Raw genomic sequence first — 16535 nt, forward strand, 5'->3', positions numbered from 1 at the left:
CAGGCTTTGCCCTTCACTTCAGCTTAAGAAGTGGGAAGTGAGTCTGGGCTGGAGGCCAGCAGGAGTGGTGGACTGGGTGGAGGCTAGGCCAGAAACCCTGGGTATTGAAGAGGACCCCGCAGAGATGGTTGCTTGCTTCCCATGCTGCTCACCCTTTGGTCCTTGCCCATGTCCTTGGTACCCATCACCCCAATGGTGGCCTTAAACACCTCCTCAAAGTGCTCTCAGGAGTTATGGGGAAGAACTTTACTAAGGAGCTCAGAGACAGAGTAGGGCTGTTGGTTGAGGCTTGGAGTCAGGGCTAGGCTCTGCTGCTGCTTGGGGAGAATCCATTTCTTACAGTAGGACTCTCTGCCTAACCCATTGGTCTGGGGTGAGCCCAGGTGTTCAGCATCTACCCTAAAACTCAGGTCAAATTGGTGAGGGACACGTGCTCTTCCAAAGCTTGTCTCAAAGTGTCTATGGGTAGGGCAGTCCACAGTGGTGCTTTGATCGGAAACTTTCTGGATGCTGATCTATGGGTTGTTGGTTCCAAAATCCGGTCCTTTTGGGGGTTTCTGCCCCCTCCTACCACCCAGAGCAGAGCAGGAGCCTGAGACACACATGGCTGCAGGCCTGCATGGAAGCCGGTCCCGTGCCTATGCCCTGGCGAGGAGGATGTTGGCATAGTCGTGGAGGGTCTGGGGCGTATCCTGCATCCGTGTGGAGAAGACCCACTTCACCTGGAGAAGAGGTGTATATGAGGATGGCTCTGCAGCTTGGCCTCGCCCTGCCTGGCCCCACCCACCTTGAGGTACAGGACCCCACCTTGAGGAGGGTGACAGCGGCCCCATAGCTCACACTGAGCAGGAACAGGGCGATGAAGATGCAGGTGCTGGTCCACAACTCCTCCAGCTCCTCGCTCTCGGGCTCTTCTGCACATAGGTCCTGGAGGTCTAGCTCTGGGAGGGACCAGCCAGTCAGCTTCCCCAGACTCCAGGTGACAGTGGGGAGGGAAGAGCCGGAATGGCAGAGGTCCCCATCCCACCTGCTCTAGGACTGCCCAGAGTCTCTAGCTAACCCTGGAAGCCAGCTGTCCTCTCCACCCCCCCCCCTACTCATTCCATCTCCCTACTCCAGTGTCCAAGTGGCCTGATGTCCCCCACCTCAGCATAGCTTTCCGCCTCTCTCCAGCCTGCAGGCTTGTCCTTCAGAGAGTGCCCAGGGGCCTCCAGGAAGGGCTCTGAGCTCACAGGCCCATTGGCAGGACCCGCATGCAGGCTCTGGTTCCAGGGATCTTGGCTGTGGTCTCTGAGGGGCAGATCAGGACACATGGGCTCTGAGCCGGGCCTGCGGCACTCTAGAGAGGGCCTTCTGGCCTTGTAGGGGCTCTACTCTTGCCCCAGTCCCCCTGTAATCTGGGTTACTGTTATTACCAAACAGCCCATCTTCCTGTCTGTGGTCTCCCACAGCTCAGGCATTCACCTTTCTCTGTCTCTCATGGGCTGGCATTGGCTGAAGTGTAAGGATTGGTTTGGAAGCAGCCTCGAGGTGCTGGCTAACTCTGCCATTGGTGGGCCTCTTAGGTCTCTCAGACACAAAGGCTGACACTCATCTCTGGGTATGGTAGGTGTATATGGGCTCCTTTGTGTGCGTGGCTGTGTGTGTGAGGGGAGCCTCTGGTCTCAGGTGTGTGAGCCATATGTGCTGGTGGTTAGACCTGGGGTGGGTGTGGGTATGTCCTGGCTCTTGACTCCTTATTCTTCTGGGCCTGGGATGGATGCATAGCTTGTTTTGGACTATTGCTAAACCAGAGAGCATGATCATGAAGAAGCCTACATGCGGGGTGTGTGTGTGTGTGTTCATGCATGTGCATCATCCTGTCTTAGGGTTATAGCAGATAGAGAAGAGTGGCCGGGAGGCTGAGGTCACAGAAGGAGGCCACGTGGAAGACACTGGGCTCTGTAGCAGGGCGTAAGCCTGGCCTCAGGGGCTCAAGTCTATAAAAGGAAAGGCTTGGGAATGACCTGAGCTAGCAGACAGTAGTGGGAAGCCCAGCATGGGTCACCTGTGAGCGTGGGTGAGGCATGTTGCTCTGTCAGGTACCTGCAACCGTGTGCTGTGTGTGTGTGTGTGTGTGTGTGTGTGTGTGTGTGTGTGCGTGCGCGCACGCAAACATGGCGTAGATGAGTGCTCCTGACTGTGTGAGGCTGGCAGCCTATCCCAGTCCTTGAGATGAATTTGGGTTGGAGTGAGGCTGGGAAGTGAGATGAGGACACTGGGTCCTGATCCAGGCCTGCTATGACCACAGGGCAGTGGGGGTGGTCAGGGCTGTGGGCTCAGCCCCAATGGCTGCTGAGCACAGAGGGGAAGGAGCAGGTCCATGTGGAGTCCTGCCTTCCAAGATGCTGACTTTGGCCATTTCTATACCTGGGGACAGAAACTTGCAAGACTGAAGGGTGGGTGCTGAGGCCTCCCAGGCTGGTTCATTTAGACGCTCAGCCCCTCGGTGTCTGTGTGGGTCTCTTTCAGTGCGTGACGCACTGTGAAAGGGCAGGACGGACCAGGGCAGTCTGTGCTGAACCTCTGTGATGTCCTGTTTGCCAAACACCCAACACAGCCAGATGGATGGGCTGTGCGTCAGTCTCTCCCGTCTCTTGCGATGTCCCTTCCTCTGTGTCAAGACACTTTGGCCCACAACTCGCCCTCCCCAAGAACAGGCACCCAGGGCTCTAAGCAGACACTGAGTGTTTATTGGGGCGGCTTCCCGGTTGTTACAGCAGTGGGCAGAGGTCTGCCACCCACCTTCCCCCGCACAGCGATACGGAGCCCTGGGAAAGGCGGAGGGGGGCATCATTTACCAGGGATCTTGGACACTGTTTTCTCAAGCTTCCTGTGTTCTTGCAGTGCCTCATGGATCACTCGGCAGGTGAAATGTTTATTCTGTGCCCATTGAGCCTTTGTGACCTCTAGGCGGCTGAAGACGAAGAAGCCATGACGGGAGCCACTGGGCTTCAGGGGTGCTGTGGTTCTGTACTGGGTGTTTGGGATCAGTGTCTTATCCTGCAGCCACTGCACTGAGATGTCCTCAGGGAAGAAGTTCTGGACCAGGCAGGTGAGTGTGCGCTTGCCGTCATTCTCCTTCTCTGGTGGTGGGAACACATACACCTCGGGGGCTGAGCGCTTGCCTGCGGACAGACATTAGTTAGCCAGCCTTTAGCTTCTCTGACCATGAAGGAGGGCTGCGAGCTGCCCGTCTCCCGTACTTACCCGGGGCCTTGGAGATGATGCGCACAATGGACTTGGGCAGGTGAGGGAGGGTCACACTGCACCTATAGCTTTCGCCTTCGATCCAGTCGTTGGCATCCACTGGCAGGGTGGAGGTAATACTGGTCGTTGCATTGTGGTGTCTGGTGGAACTCTGTGATGCCGAGCCTGCCGGCTTCCTATGCTCTTGGGTCCATTCCACGGTGACGTTTTCCTTGCTTTCCAGGTCCACCACCAGGCAGGTAAGCTTGGGAGACTTGTGTACATACAGGTCCAGCGGGCTGGGTGGGATCAGGTAGGCACTTACGCCACGTGGTTCATACTCTGTGGGGCGGGAAGGGCTGTGTGAGACCCTACCTTTCCCTCAGAACTCCGAGGTCTGGGCATCAGGCAAGTGAGGGCCCACCTGAGCACTTTTGGGCAGAGGCCTGATACTCCTCGCCTTGGGAGTTGACCCTGCAGGTGAAGATGCTCTCAGACATCCATTGCTCCGTGGTGATGTTGAGTTCACTGTAGGTAGAGGCTAGCTTGCCCTCCTTCTTGATTAGGGAAACCCTGGGAGATGCACTGGGCATCTCCTGTCCATCCTTCAGCCAGGTGACAGTGATGTCATCCAGGATGTGGCCTTGAATGAAGCAGTAGAGGTGGATGGTGGAGTGGAATGCATTGCGGTCACAGGATGAATGGAGTAGCTTCAAGGTGGGCTGGGTGATATTGACAAGTGACGCTAGGGCAGAGGCAGTGAGTTGTGAATGTCTCCCCAGCCTTGTGTTCCCTCAAGCCTCAGCCCAGGCTCCCGGAGCATGCTGGGTACTCCCTCCCCACCCTCCTGTCACAGGCAGACTCGAGAAGTCCTTCCTGCCCCGGCCACCTTCTCCCTTGCTGTCACTGTAGCCAGCTCAGCCCTGCTTACCTTTGATCACCTTACTCTTGCTGAAGTTGGATGGGGCGTGTGCCACCTGGCAAGTGAAGTTCTTGGCTGACTTGCCCCAGGTGGTCACTTGGCTGGTGGTGACCATGAGTTCGGAGCTCAGGGACGGGAAATTCACGGTGCTCATGTTCTGGGTGTTCGAATACCAGGTCACAGTCACCGGGTCAGGGAAGTAGTCCTTTACCAGGCAGCCCAGGGTCATGGAGGAGGCAGTGTCTGCATTACAGGGCTTTAAGGCGTAGATGACAGGGGGCTGGACAGCCGCTGTAAGGAAGGATCTAGGTTAGACTAGACTCAGCTCACTGCAGTGCTTCAGGCTGGGGGTCTGACTAGGGTGGCTGTGATAGAAGCAGGACTCTGGGCACCCTGTTCCAGTATGGGGGATAGAACCCTTCTGGATCCTGTCTTCATTCTTTAAGCCCAAGCTCAGACCCAGGGAGTCCCCTGCCCCCACTATATCCCCCAACCATTCTTTACACCCTGCCAGGGTTTTCCCACTCATTGTCCTCAGCTGGCTCAGCACTTGAGCTTTGGAAGAAGTGGGAAGCGTTCCTTCTTTCTTGTTTGGGAAATTATGTGGAAATTTAGCCAGGTGACAGTGACATCACCTAGGATATGGCTATCCACGAAGCAGTAGATCTGGGTGGCAGACTGGAAGGCATTAGGGTTGCATGGTTGGTGTGGGATGTCTCTGCATGCTGAGAGTATATGCTTCATTACCGTTGGCTAGCAAAGTAGCTGATTTGGTCAATACCCAGGCAGAACACAGCCGGGTGGGAAATCCAAGCAAAGATACAGGGAAAAAAGAAGGTGGAGTCTAAGAGAGGCCAGCTGGAGGAGTAAGATGCCAGAGCATTACCGATAAGCCATGGGGCATGTGGTGATATATGTAGAGTTAGCCAGGAAGACTCCTGACCCATCGGCCAAACAGCTTGTAATTAACATTAAGCCTCAGAGTGGTTATTTGGGAACTGGCAGGAGGGAGAGGAACCCCCAGTTCACAGGATTAAATGGAGTGGCTTCAAAGTGGGCTAGGTGATATTGACAGAGGGACCAGGATAGGATATCCCTTAGGTTTAACTCCAGGGAACAGGTACCCATAGCGCTTGGGGCCCCAGAGATCCAATGAATTGCCAGATTGTCCCTTCTGTCCCCAGTCTTGGGGCCTGAGGATTCAGGGCCTTCCCAGGACCACCAGTTCCTCTGTGAGTCACATTAAATCTGTCTTGGGGCACACAGAGGACAGAGGTGAGACTCTTGCTCCCTAGGCTGTTGGTCTCAGTCTCTCAGGAACATGAGTGTACCTTTGCTATATCCCAACTTAAATAGTGTTCTGCCTCCCAGGTGACCCCTTTGGATTCCAGACAGCACATACCTAGAGAATAAAACCGTTTCAGAAACCACCTTAGTGGCTGCCTACATTTCTCTAATGTGCACACATGCCTGTCTTATTCCCCTGAGCCTGGGGCCAAGCTCGGCTCTGTGCCTGGCCCCCAGAAAGCACAGGATACTGTTACACCTGCTTGGATCTACCTAGTTAGTCTATCTGACTACAACAGGACAACCTTCTTAGAGGACAATCAAGACACCCATAAATGATTTTGAACAGTCTATCTTAAACCCAGTTCAGTTTAACATCAGAAAGTTCAACCAGACCAACAGACCCACAGCAGTTTGTCCCAGTCCAGAGCAACTTAGCTTAGCCAGCTCAGGCTAGCCTTGCCAATCCCAGCTCAGCCTGGTTTACCACAACCCAGGCCAGTCCATCTTAGCCTGTCCCTTCTCAAATCAATAAGCCCACCCAGCTTAAAGGTGGTTCACACCTTTAACCCCAGTACTTGGGAGGCAGAGGCAGGTGGATGTCTGTGAGTTCAGGCCAGCTTGATCTACAGAGTGAGTTCCAGGACAGGCTCCAAAACTACAAAGAAACCCTGTCTGGAAAAACCCAAACCCAACCCAACCCAACCCAAACCAGCCTGGCAGAGATCAGCACAGACCAGCCCAGTTCAGCTCATCCCAAATCATCCCAGCTCAGTCTAGCTTGGCTCATTCTATCTCATCCATGTTCAGCTCAACATAGCTCAGCTCAGACTAGCATAGCTCAGCCATTTTACAGAAGTCTAACCCAGCTCAACTCAGCTAAATTCATCCTATACCAGTTCAGCCTAGTTTAGCCCAGCTTATCCTGGCACAGCCCAACTCAGCCTCACTCAGCCCATACAAGCTAGTTTAGCTCAGCCCAACCCAGTCTAAACTAACCTAGCACAGGCCAGTTCAGCCCAACCCAGCCCAGCACAACTCAGCCTAGGTCAACCCAGTCTGCCTCAGGCTAGTCTACCCAACCTAGCTCAGCCCAGCTCAATCCAGCTCAGCTCATCTCAATCCAACTAAGCCCAGCTCAGTCCAGCTCAGCCCAGTTTAGCCCTGCTCAGCCCAGCTTAATCCAGCTCAGCCCAGCTCAATCCAGCTCAGCTCAGCCCAGCCCAGCCTAGCCCAGACTTTTTCAGTTGAGCTCAGCCCAGCCCAGCTGAGCTCAGTCTAGTACAATCCAGTCCAGCCCAGCCTAGTTTAGCCTAGCTCAGATCAGTCCTGCTCAGCCCAGTCCACCCAAGATAGCTCTGCCTATTCCAACTAAATTCAGCCCAGTCCAGTTTAGCCCAGTCCAGTTCAGTCCAGTCCTGCTCAGTCAAGGACAGCCATACTTAATTTAGCTTAGCTCAGCCCAGGCCAGCTTAGCCATTCCAATCCAGCCTTTCTTAGCTCAGCCCAGCTCAGCTCATCCAAGGCCAAATTAACAAAACCTAACACAGCTTAACCCAGTCCACACAACCTAAGTTATCCTGGTCTAGTCCAGTCCAGTTCAGCTCAGTATAGTCCAGCTGAGACCAGCCTAACCTAGTTTAACCCAGCCCAGCCCAGTCTGGCCTAGTTCAGCTTAGTTTAGCCCACATCAGCCCTGCTCAACCCAGTTCAAATCAACCTAGGCCAACTCAGCTCAGCTTGGCTCAGCTCTGCTCAGCCCAGTCCAGCCCAGTCCAGCCCAGGTTAGCTTAGCATAATCTTGTTTAGCATAGCCCAGGCCACTCAGGTCAGCCCAGCCCTGCTTAGTGCAGCCCAGCTCAGCCTAGTCCACCCAAACTAGCTCAGGTCAGTCCAAGTTGAACCTAGCCTAGCCATGTCCCTCCTAATTTAACTGAGCCAAGCCCAGCTTAGTTTTTGTCCTGCTCGGCCCAGCTCAAATCAAAATGGCTAGGCCATCCCATCTCAGCTCAACCAAGTCAAGCCCAGGTCAGTCCAGCTCAGCCTAGCCCAGTCCAGTCCAGTCTAGCCAGACTAGCCCATTTCAGCTGAGTATACCCCACACAGTTCAGGCTACCCCAGTTCAGCCCAGCCTAGTCCAGTCTAGTCCAGCCCAGACTAACCCACATCAGCTGAATATACCCCACTTAGCCCAGCCCTGGTCAGCCCAGCCCTGACCAGCCTAGCCCAGGCCAGCTTAGCTCAAGCCTTGCCCTGCTTAGGCCAGCTGAGCCCAGCCCATCTAAAGCTACAGCCCAGTCTAGCCCAGCCCAGATCAACCAGTCCAACTCAGTTTAGCTCAGCCTGGTCAAGCCAGTCCAGCTAGTCCAGCCCAGCCCCGCTTAGCCTAGTCAACCCAGTCTAGCCTAGTCTGACTCAGATCAGCCAAGCCTACTCTAGCTTACACTTGCTCAGCCTACTCCAGGCCAGTCCAACCTGAACTAGTTCAGCCCAGCCCAGCCCAGCCCAGCCCAGCCCAGCCCAGATCAGTTTAGCCCCACCCAGCCCAGCCCAGTTCTGCCTAGGTTGGTCCAACTGTGAACTCTGTCCTCTTGTAGTTAGGTCATCACCGGACAATTGCTTGCTGTCATTTGCTGCCTCTCAATGACATTCTTGTATGGTGGTTGCAGGCAGTTTCATGCCCAGTTTCTTCTGGGGTTTGAGAGCTCTCGACATCTTTAGTTTGTCTTGTTCAGCCCTGTCTGGTTGAGATTCATGGTCCCCCGTCTTTGTGGACAGCTGAAGCAGTCTCTAATATCTGTGAGCGTAGTACAGGAAAGTCATAGCCAGAGGACATTCAATCATTCAATAACCAAGAGAGGCTCAGTCTATGTTGGAAGGAAGTCCAGGCGTCCCCTTCTCCATCCATGACCCTGGAACCTGTTTGTCCCTGCTACTTAGGCAACCCCTTTGCTGAGGGTCCCCGGGGCTGTAATACCTGAGGTCCTCTGGCTGTCCAGGATGTCCTCATCTGCAGCCACCTCTGTCCGTGTACAGGCTGCCAGACGAATCTTTGGTAACCATCATTATATTCATGCCCATATGGTCGTACCTAGGGGAGGCTCTGCCTCAGTGCCCTCGGCTAAAAGTGGGGTGGGAACCCCCGACTTTAGCAGCCCTGGAAGTTCCCTTTTTACTCTGTTCTTGGGAAGTTGACTAAGGGAGAGTTGGGGTCTCAGGTGAGGCCTCTTTCTAGGAGACACACCTGCACGTTCTGGGCAAGGCATGCTCCTTTCCGTTGTCTGGTCCCAGGGTTCCTCTGCACAGCTCTCATCTTCGTGCTTGCCTCCTTGGAACGACACTGTCCCGAGAAGACACTGGTCACTCGCCATTGCCTTTTCTGGTCATTTGGCAGCACTTCAAGGGAAGTGCTACCCACTTCTTGAGTGATTAATGAGGCACAAAGAGGAACAACCTGACAGTGACCTTTGACAGTGGCACCCTGGTTCCCGCCTCAGCTCTGGAGCTTGCACACTGAGGAGAGTGGCATTCCCTGGCACTCGCTCACAAGTGACTGTCCTTCAGCTGGGGGTCCCCTACCTGCTACTCTGGCAGGGAATCCAGAAGGCCAGGGCACATCTGGGCTATGCCTGGGTTTTATGGAACCGTGTAGAAACAGTCAGTGTCTCTTCCAGGCTTCTGGTCTACGTCTGCATTGTGGCAGGGGAGGAGAGGAAAGACAAAGTAGAAATCTGGGCTTTTGCTCAGCAGCTTCCCTAGGGGGACTAGCAATGCCTGATTTGGCTATAGCTGGTGCTTCACTGACCTGTGCAGCGCAAGGCCATCTTCTGGCCATCCCGCTACACTCTGGTGTCATTGCAGGCCCATGGTTCCTGGAGGTCCATGAAAGCACATGGACAAGCAATAGGAGCCACCAGTTAGCTTTGCGAGTGTTGACTCTTGAGAGAGGCACACAGAGATTTGGAGGAGATCAGACCTCTCTCTTAGGCCAGTGCGAGGGATCAGGGGACATCCAGCTTCCAAAGAGAGTGTTCAGTTATAATTGGGAGATATCAGAGAGCCACTTGACAATGGCAGGGCTTGACAGGCTGGGAGCTGGTGTGTCAGTGTGGTCAGATGTAGTTAGCAACTTCAGGGGCCTAGGGGTAATATCTGAGGGAATTGGGGCCTTGCCTGACCTTGTCTTTTTCAGATACACTGTCTGTCTGAGGTTATGGGTTCAGCCCTCAGCCTTCTAAGGAGTCACACTTCTGGGGGAAAATGTAGGAGTGAGGGGCCTGAGTTCCAGCTGGATCAGGTGCAGCTGCCTGTGGTGTGCCCAGAACAGTGGGAGAGGCTCCGCCTCTCTGGGAGCACAAGGGCCAAGAACCTCTGCTTCCTCCATGCCTGACATCCAGGATGGGCTGGGCTGCTGGCTCCGGGTACCTCAGAGTTCTGTGTTGGGTGTCAGTGGGTGACTGGAAGGAGAGGAGGCAGCTGTAGCGTCTAAAGTCATAGGCTCCACTGGGAGCTCTGATCATTCCTGGTGCAGACGCCACTGTGACCCCCTTCTGGTCTCCAGGAATCCTCCTTGCCCCACCCTTCCTGTCCGCAGGCTGATACTTCCTTTTCCTCCCCATCAGCAAGGTGCATTTGATGCTCATGCCCTGCCCTAGGCTTCACTCCATCTCCTCTCTTGGGCCAGGGTTTCACCGTGATCCATCCCCCCTTTAGCCATTCCCCTGGGTGGCTCCTTTATCCCAGCGACTGGGACAGATCTGTCCCTGGATGGGCCGTGTCTAAGACGCACACGTCGGTGTGTATGTGTGTGCATGCATGTGTTTGTAGGCGTGAACATAACTTGGGAGTCAGGGAAAGGTTTGACTGCTACCCCACTCCCCAGCGGCTCTGTAAATTGTGGAACTGTGTCTCAGTGATACTTTGGCGGCTGGGTGGAGGTGAGGCAGGCAGGAGGGCCCAGCTCTCCTTAGGGCTATCTGCTAAGTGATGCCAAGGATGTGAGTGTATGTGTAATGGCGGGTCTCTACTGGGAATACTGCAATGTTCACATTTTCTTTATGTAAAATGGACTGTTGGGGGGCCAGGCTGATTTGACCTTGTGATGTATTTAGGCTTGGCTGTTTCCTCGACTAAGTAGTCTTACATTTCTTTTAGAGACCAGTAGGATTGTCATCCAGGCATTACAGCTGCTTTGAATACTTCATAGCCTCGAGGAAACCACATTTGAGCTGCAAAGAATACTGCAATCATGACTGCTGAAACCACAGGAGTGGCCCTACCTACATCTGGCCACACATATCCACGTAAGATCTGAGAGAGATTAAAAAACAGCTTCCAAACACATAAAAACGTGGCTTCCTAGTCTTGTGTCTCTCTTGCCAGTGGCTGTAGAGAGACTTGTCTTTGAGCTGCAGCCTGCAAGCTTGAGCCGCCATAGCACCTTGAGCACTTGGTGAGTTGAAGGTTTTGCTCATGCAGACAGAAAAGATTACAGACATACAGTAAAGCAGGTTCAGATTAAAAAAAAAAAAAAAACAAAAACAAAAACAAAAACCACTAAACAGATTATAGTGTGTTTTACAATGTGTGTAGGCTTAAGAAAAAAGGGTATAGACAGTCATAGAAAAATAGTTTAAAAATAATAAAGTCTTTAAAGAAAAAGTAAAGTAATATAAAGGAAAAAAATCACATAAAGATGGAAAATGCATGGGGCGCCTAGATCCTGTATGGTATTGTGTTGACTTTGATAGTTGCTGGCAGACACTGGATTATGAAAACTGCTAAACCAACCAACCGTATATTCTAAACCGTATATTCTAACTTCAGAATGTAAGTAAAAATGTTATTGATTTTGGAGACAATCTATGTTTTTATTTCCACAGGAAGGGAAAGACTGTGGATTTCATCCAGATTAATAGAGATCAGATTCCACTGGGGGAGAACTCCTGAGTATCTTGGCTACAGATATGGGAAGGAAGCAAAAAAAAAAAAAACGACTATAGGATTTGTAAGCTGATCCTTTGACATGGGTAGCTCTGAGATGCGATAAAATAAAATGTGATCAATCTTGTGGTTGCAGAGTCCTCATGACTTACTGTTACATGCCATCCTTTCATTCGGCATGGATAGAGATTTATACTAAAGTTTGATTATACAACCCAAATGGACTTACAAAGTTGACAGATGCCTTTTCTACTCAAGCTTAGAACCAAAAAGAAAAAAAAAATCATCTTTAATTGACTTAGGCACACCGGATGTTCCACATTTGTGTTAATGTAGATGTGTATGTTACCTTTGGAAGTTTATGTGTTTTCAGAACAAGGGGAGCAGATGTCAATGAAAATGGATGGCCTACCCCCTGAATATGAGTCTCAGCCAGAAGGACTGAGCAGTCTAAGGGACCTCAGACAGTGGAGCCAGGATGTATCCCTGGTGCACAAAAGGACCTTGCTAACATATCCCCCATGGAGGGATAACTGCCTTAACTAGAGACAGGAGAGAAGCCCTAGTCCCTACTTCACATGACCTGTCAGATCTACATGACCCCAACTGGATGGCATTCCCCTACATATGGAATTGGGGTGGGGGATGGGAGGGGAGGGTGGTTAGAGTGCATGTGAGAGGGCAGAGAGGGTAAAATGGAGGGAAGGAGGGAGAGAGGGAAGGAGGGAAGGAGGGAGGGAGAAAAGGAGGGAGGGAGGGAGGGAGAGGGAACTGGGATCGACATGTAAAATAATAAATTAAAAAAATGCTCTGACTCCAAAATTTAAGTTGAAAGAGAAGTTACTGGGGAAAAGGATTTCTATTTTTGTTTCCACAGAAAATGAAAAGCTGTGGATTCCTTCCAGACTAATGTGGTTTGATCACACCAGACCGCCTGAAACAGAGTACCAGGTGATCCTACATTCAAAGCAGCTGGACCAAGCAGCCTTGCAGACTACAGCCAGGATTTCTGAATCTTCTTCGAATCCCCCATGACAGCGCACCCCTTACCAGCAGGAAGTAGTTTGGAAAGAACGACGCCCAAATTCCCAAATATTGTCTATATAAATGTTTGTTTTCATTTAAATGGACTTGGTTATAAAAAATAAATTAAAAAAAACAAGAAAGAAAGAAAGAAAGAAAGAAAAAGAAAATGGATGGCCTAGGTGATCCAGCCTCTCAGAGCATACCTGTTAAAGTTTCCTCAGAGTTCTGCATCCAGGGAAATATTGTGGAATAATCTTTTGGTACACTGTGAAGATGTATTACTTTCATTGGTTTAATAAAGAGCTCAATAGCTAGGGAGGAGGAGCCAGCCCGAGAGAACTCTGGGAAGAAGGGTGGAGTCATCAGTCAGGCAGAGGGGGCAGGGTGTGTAGAAGGTGAGCTGACAAGCTATGAGCCATGTGACACCACGTGCAATAATAGACATGGGTTAATTTAAGTAATAGCTAGTTAGAAACAGGCCTAAGCTGTGGGCGGAGCTTTTAGAATTAATGATAAGACTCTGTGATTATTTGGGAGCTGGCTGGAGGGACAGACATTTCTACCTACAGTGAGGTATCATGGGGCTGGCCTCATTTGATTGGCTGAAGGGATTTCCGGTAAAGCAGGATTTGTGAGATGTGTTAACGCCTTTTGCACTGTGGCCAGATACCTCAAAGAAACAACGTAAGTGAGGAGAGATTTGTTTTTGTTTGGCCTCACATGCTTAGTCAAGCATCATAGCAGTAGGAGTGTGTGCAAGACGCTATTTATTTCTTGACAGATGGGAAGTGGAGATAAAGGGAATATAGCATCCAGGGTCAGACATAATGCCAAATCCATACCCACAGTAACCTACTTCTTCCGTCTGCCCTCTTCCTACTGTCCACCACTTCTCCGTAATGCTACCACGTTCTGACTCCACCAAGGGGTTGACCCACTGGTTATTTGGAGACCTCAAGACTTAACCCCCTATAAAGTCCTTCACAGACACCTCCACAGGCATCCTATCACTTAGTCCAGTCAAGTTGACCCATAAAAATTCTACTATCTGTTATCTACCTACCTATCAGCTTTATTGCCATCTAACTCTATCATATATCGTTTATGTATTCATCCACCCTTCATCATCTATCCATCACCAGAGAAGCTGTGCTTCTCTGGAGAGCCTCAGGTACTTGTCCCCGAAAGTCTGAAACACAATCTCACACAGGACAATGACTGGCTACACCACATGCTATTTAAGTACTCTGCCAGTTGAACTATATCCTATCCCAGGGCCAGAATTAAAATACTCACTCTTATTGGGGCAAGAGAACAGAGCTGTATAGACTCACACTGCGGTCACTCTTACAAACCTCCTGACAGGCTGGGGTCTTCCTCCCATGCGCAGAACGCCTGAGCGTGGAGTAAATGGTGAGGGAATGGACGGTGAGGGGGCTGCTACCAGGATGAAGCTATGCTTGGGGAGCCATGGAAGGCTCCAGCATATCCTCTGTACCCTGCGGCCTGACTCTCCCACACCCGATATAAAATAATTCCACCACTTGGTCTCTTCTCTATGGGTACCTGCAGCCTGCCACAGGGAAAGATTCTGTGGCTACTACATGGTGCACGTGTGTGTCTGCGTGTATGTATGTGTGTGTGTGTGCCTGTGTGTGTTTGTGTGTGTGTCTGTGTGAGTGTGTGCGTGTGTGTGCCTGTCTGTGTCTCTGTGTAAGTGTGTGAGTGTGTATGTGTGTGTCTGTCTCTGTGTGTGTGTGTGAGTGTGTGTGTCTGTGTGTGTGTGTGTGAGAGAGACTTGGAGTCTGCTCTGCATAGTGTGTGTGTGTGTGTGTGTCTGTGTGTGCTTCTGTATGTGTGTGTGAGTGTATGTGTGTGTGTGTGTGTGTGTGTGTGAGAGACTTGGAGTCTGCTCTGCACAACTGTGCAGCGCCACACCCTACCTTGACCACCCACTTAGTTTCCGGCAGATATCTTTGCCAGATTAGAAGGCTAGTTAGGGGCAGGACCTGGTGTGACTTCATCACGAGTGCCCAGCAGTTGGATGGACCTGCAGGAACATGGATCTGGGCGGGGCATTCTTGTCTCTAGAGCTTATGTTTCACTGGAAGATGGACATTCATGGTCATTGAGTGGAAGAGGCTAGCACAGCAGTGGCGTGCTATGATGGGCTGGGTGGGGACAGTCGCAGAAGAGAAGGTGGGTGGCATGTTGGAGGTGGTGAGATCAACACAGGAAGGGAGGACAATGAAGGATCTGTGTGTGCAAAAGCTTGAGGCACAGGCACATTGCTGGGCCAGGATGCTCAGTCCTGCATCCGACGGGAGAGGTGCTGGGAATTAGCTAGCATGCATGTTGTTGTCAGGACTTGTGTGACTGTATGATCCCTGTGCTGTGGCTATTACATGATATCACACTGTGATCCCCATGTGGACATGTCTCTCTGTGTGTTCTGAGATGATCTTCATGTGTGCACATGTCATATGTATGTATATGTCGCTTCCCATGCAGGCAAGTGACCCGGTGCTACAACTGGTGTTTGTTCCCAGGTTGGTCAAGTGTCCGTTTCTGTATGGGCAGTCATGGCTATTACCACTGTGCCTGGCTAGCACAGGAGTTCTGCCTCCTCTAGGCTGTGCCTGTTAGGAGCTGTCATTGATATTCTCTATAGGAGGTCCATATGCGTGTCATAAAAGACATATCATAGATGTCCACCATGTGGGGATAAGCTCACACACACATACAAATGTGATTATCACAGTGAATGTCACACAAACATTTCACGCCACAGAAAACATGCCATGGGTGTCATACCACAGAGATCAGGGCAGGACTCAGATAGAATCAGGGACACGTCTAGAAAAACAGCCTGAAATCAATCAGTTGGTCTCAGAGCTGGAGGTTCGGAAGGTGTGTCCGGTGGTTGTGGTGTTTGTGTCTATATGTTTGGTCAGTTGAGGCAGGGCTAGAGAAATGGCTCAGCGGCGAAGAACATATTCTGGTCTTGCAGAGGACACAGATTCTATCCCATCACCCACAAGGTGGCTCACAAACCATCTATAATTCCAGTTCTAGGGGATCTGATGCCTCTCCTCACTTCCATGTACTCCTGCGTGCACACGGCACACAGACACACACATGAAATAAATACTAGTTAAAGAAATTTAAAAACAGGGTGAGATTGCTGGAGGCTAACACTTGCTCTAGGGAAAACAAATCGAGGAGCAGGGCCAGACCTAGGCAGAGACTGCGCAGGACCTCACCGGCCAGTTGGCATGGGTTAGGTGTAGATGCTAAAGAGGAATGTCGGCTTATCGGTTCAACAGTGTTCACAGCAGGATAATTCATAATAGCCAGAACCCGGAAGCAACGTCGATGCCCCCAAACCCTAAGAATGGGTAAAGAAAGGTGGCACAGTTACACAATGGAGTATTACTCAGCAGAAAAAAACAAAGAAATCTTGAAATTTACAGGCAAATGATGCAACTAGAAGAAACCATCCAGACCCAGAAAGATAAACATGGTATGTACTCTCTCATAAGTGGATATTAGTCATAGAGCAAAGGATTAGCAGCCTACAATCCACAATCCCAGAGAAGCTAGGAGACAAGAATATAAGAGACCCTTACATGGACCACCCCTGCCCTGCCCAGAGAAGGGGAAAGGGATAAGAGCTCCTGAACAAATTGGGAGCATGGCGGGGGTGGGGGGTGGGGAGAGGGATTTGAGTAAGAGGATGGGAGAAGGGGAGGGGGGAGGGGAACATGAGGGACCAGGAAGGTAGAGTTGGGAGAAGGACAGAGAAAGACAGTAAGGAAAGAGAGACCTTAATAGAGGGAACCATTATAGGCTTAATGAGAAACTTGGCACTAGGGAAATCTCCAGGGATCCACGAGGATGACCCCAACTGAGAATATAAGCATTAGTGGAGAGGCTACCTTAAATGCCTGTCCCCAGAAGATTTATCAGTTTGATGTTTAAGCCTCCAGGACCTCAAACTGTGCCTATGCTTACATACAGGATCTTGAACAGGTAAGTTATAATGAGGGCTAGGGTGACTAGCCTGACTGTGTTCTCAGGAGAGAAATCAGGACATGGACACACACAGAGGACCGGCCTGTGAGGACAC

General features: G+C 51.2%; 1 gene segment (V, D, J or C); it reads right to left on the bottom strand.

Moving 5' to 3' along the window:
- Window positions 1-638: 638 nt before the first annotated feature.
- LOC127231034 (Ig epsilon chain C region-like) lies at window positions 639-8808 on the bottom strand. The segment is given in 7 exon segments: window positions 639-722; window positions 808-941; window positions 2841-3167; window positions 3250-3570; window positions 3653-3973; window positions 4160-4441; window positions 8682-8808. Coding segments are annotated over 7 exon segments (1596 nt in total).
- Between the last annotated feature and the right edge of the window lie 7727 nt (window positions 8809-16535).

Source organism: Phodopus roborovskii, unplaced genomic scaffold, assembly GCF_943737965.1.
Source record: "Phodopus roborovskii unplaced genomic scaffold, PHOROB, whole genome shotgun sequence".
Lineage (NCBI taxonomy): Eukaryota > Metazoa > Chordata > Mammalia > Rodentia > Cricetidae > Phodopus > Phodopus roborovskii.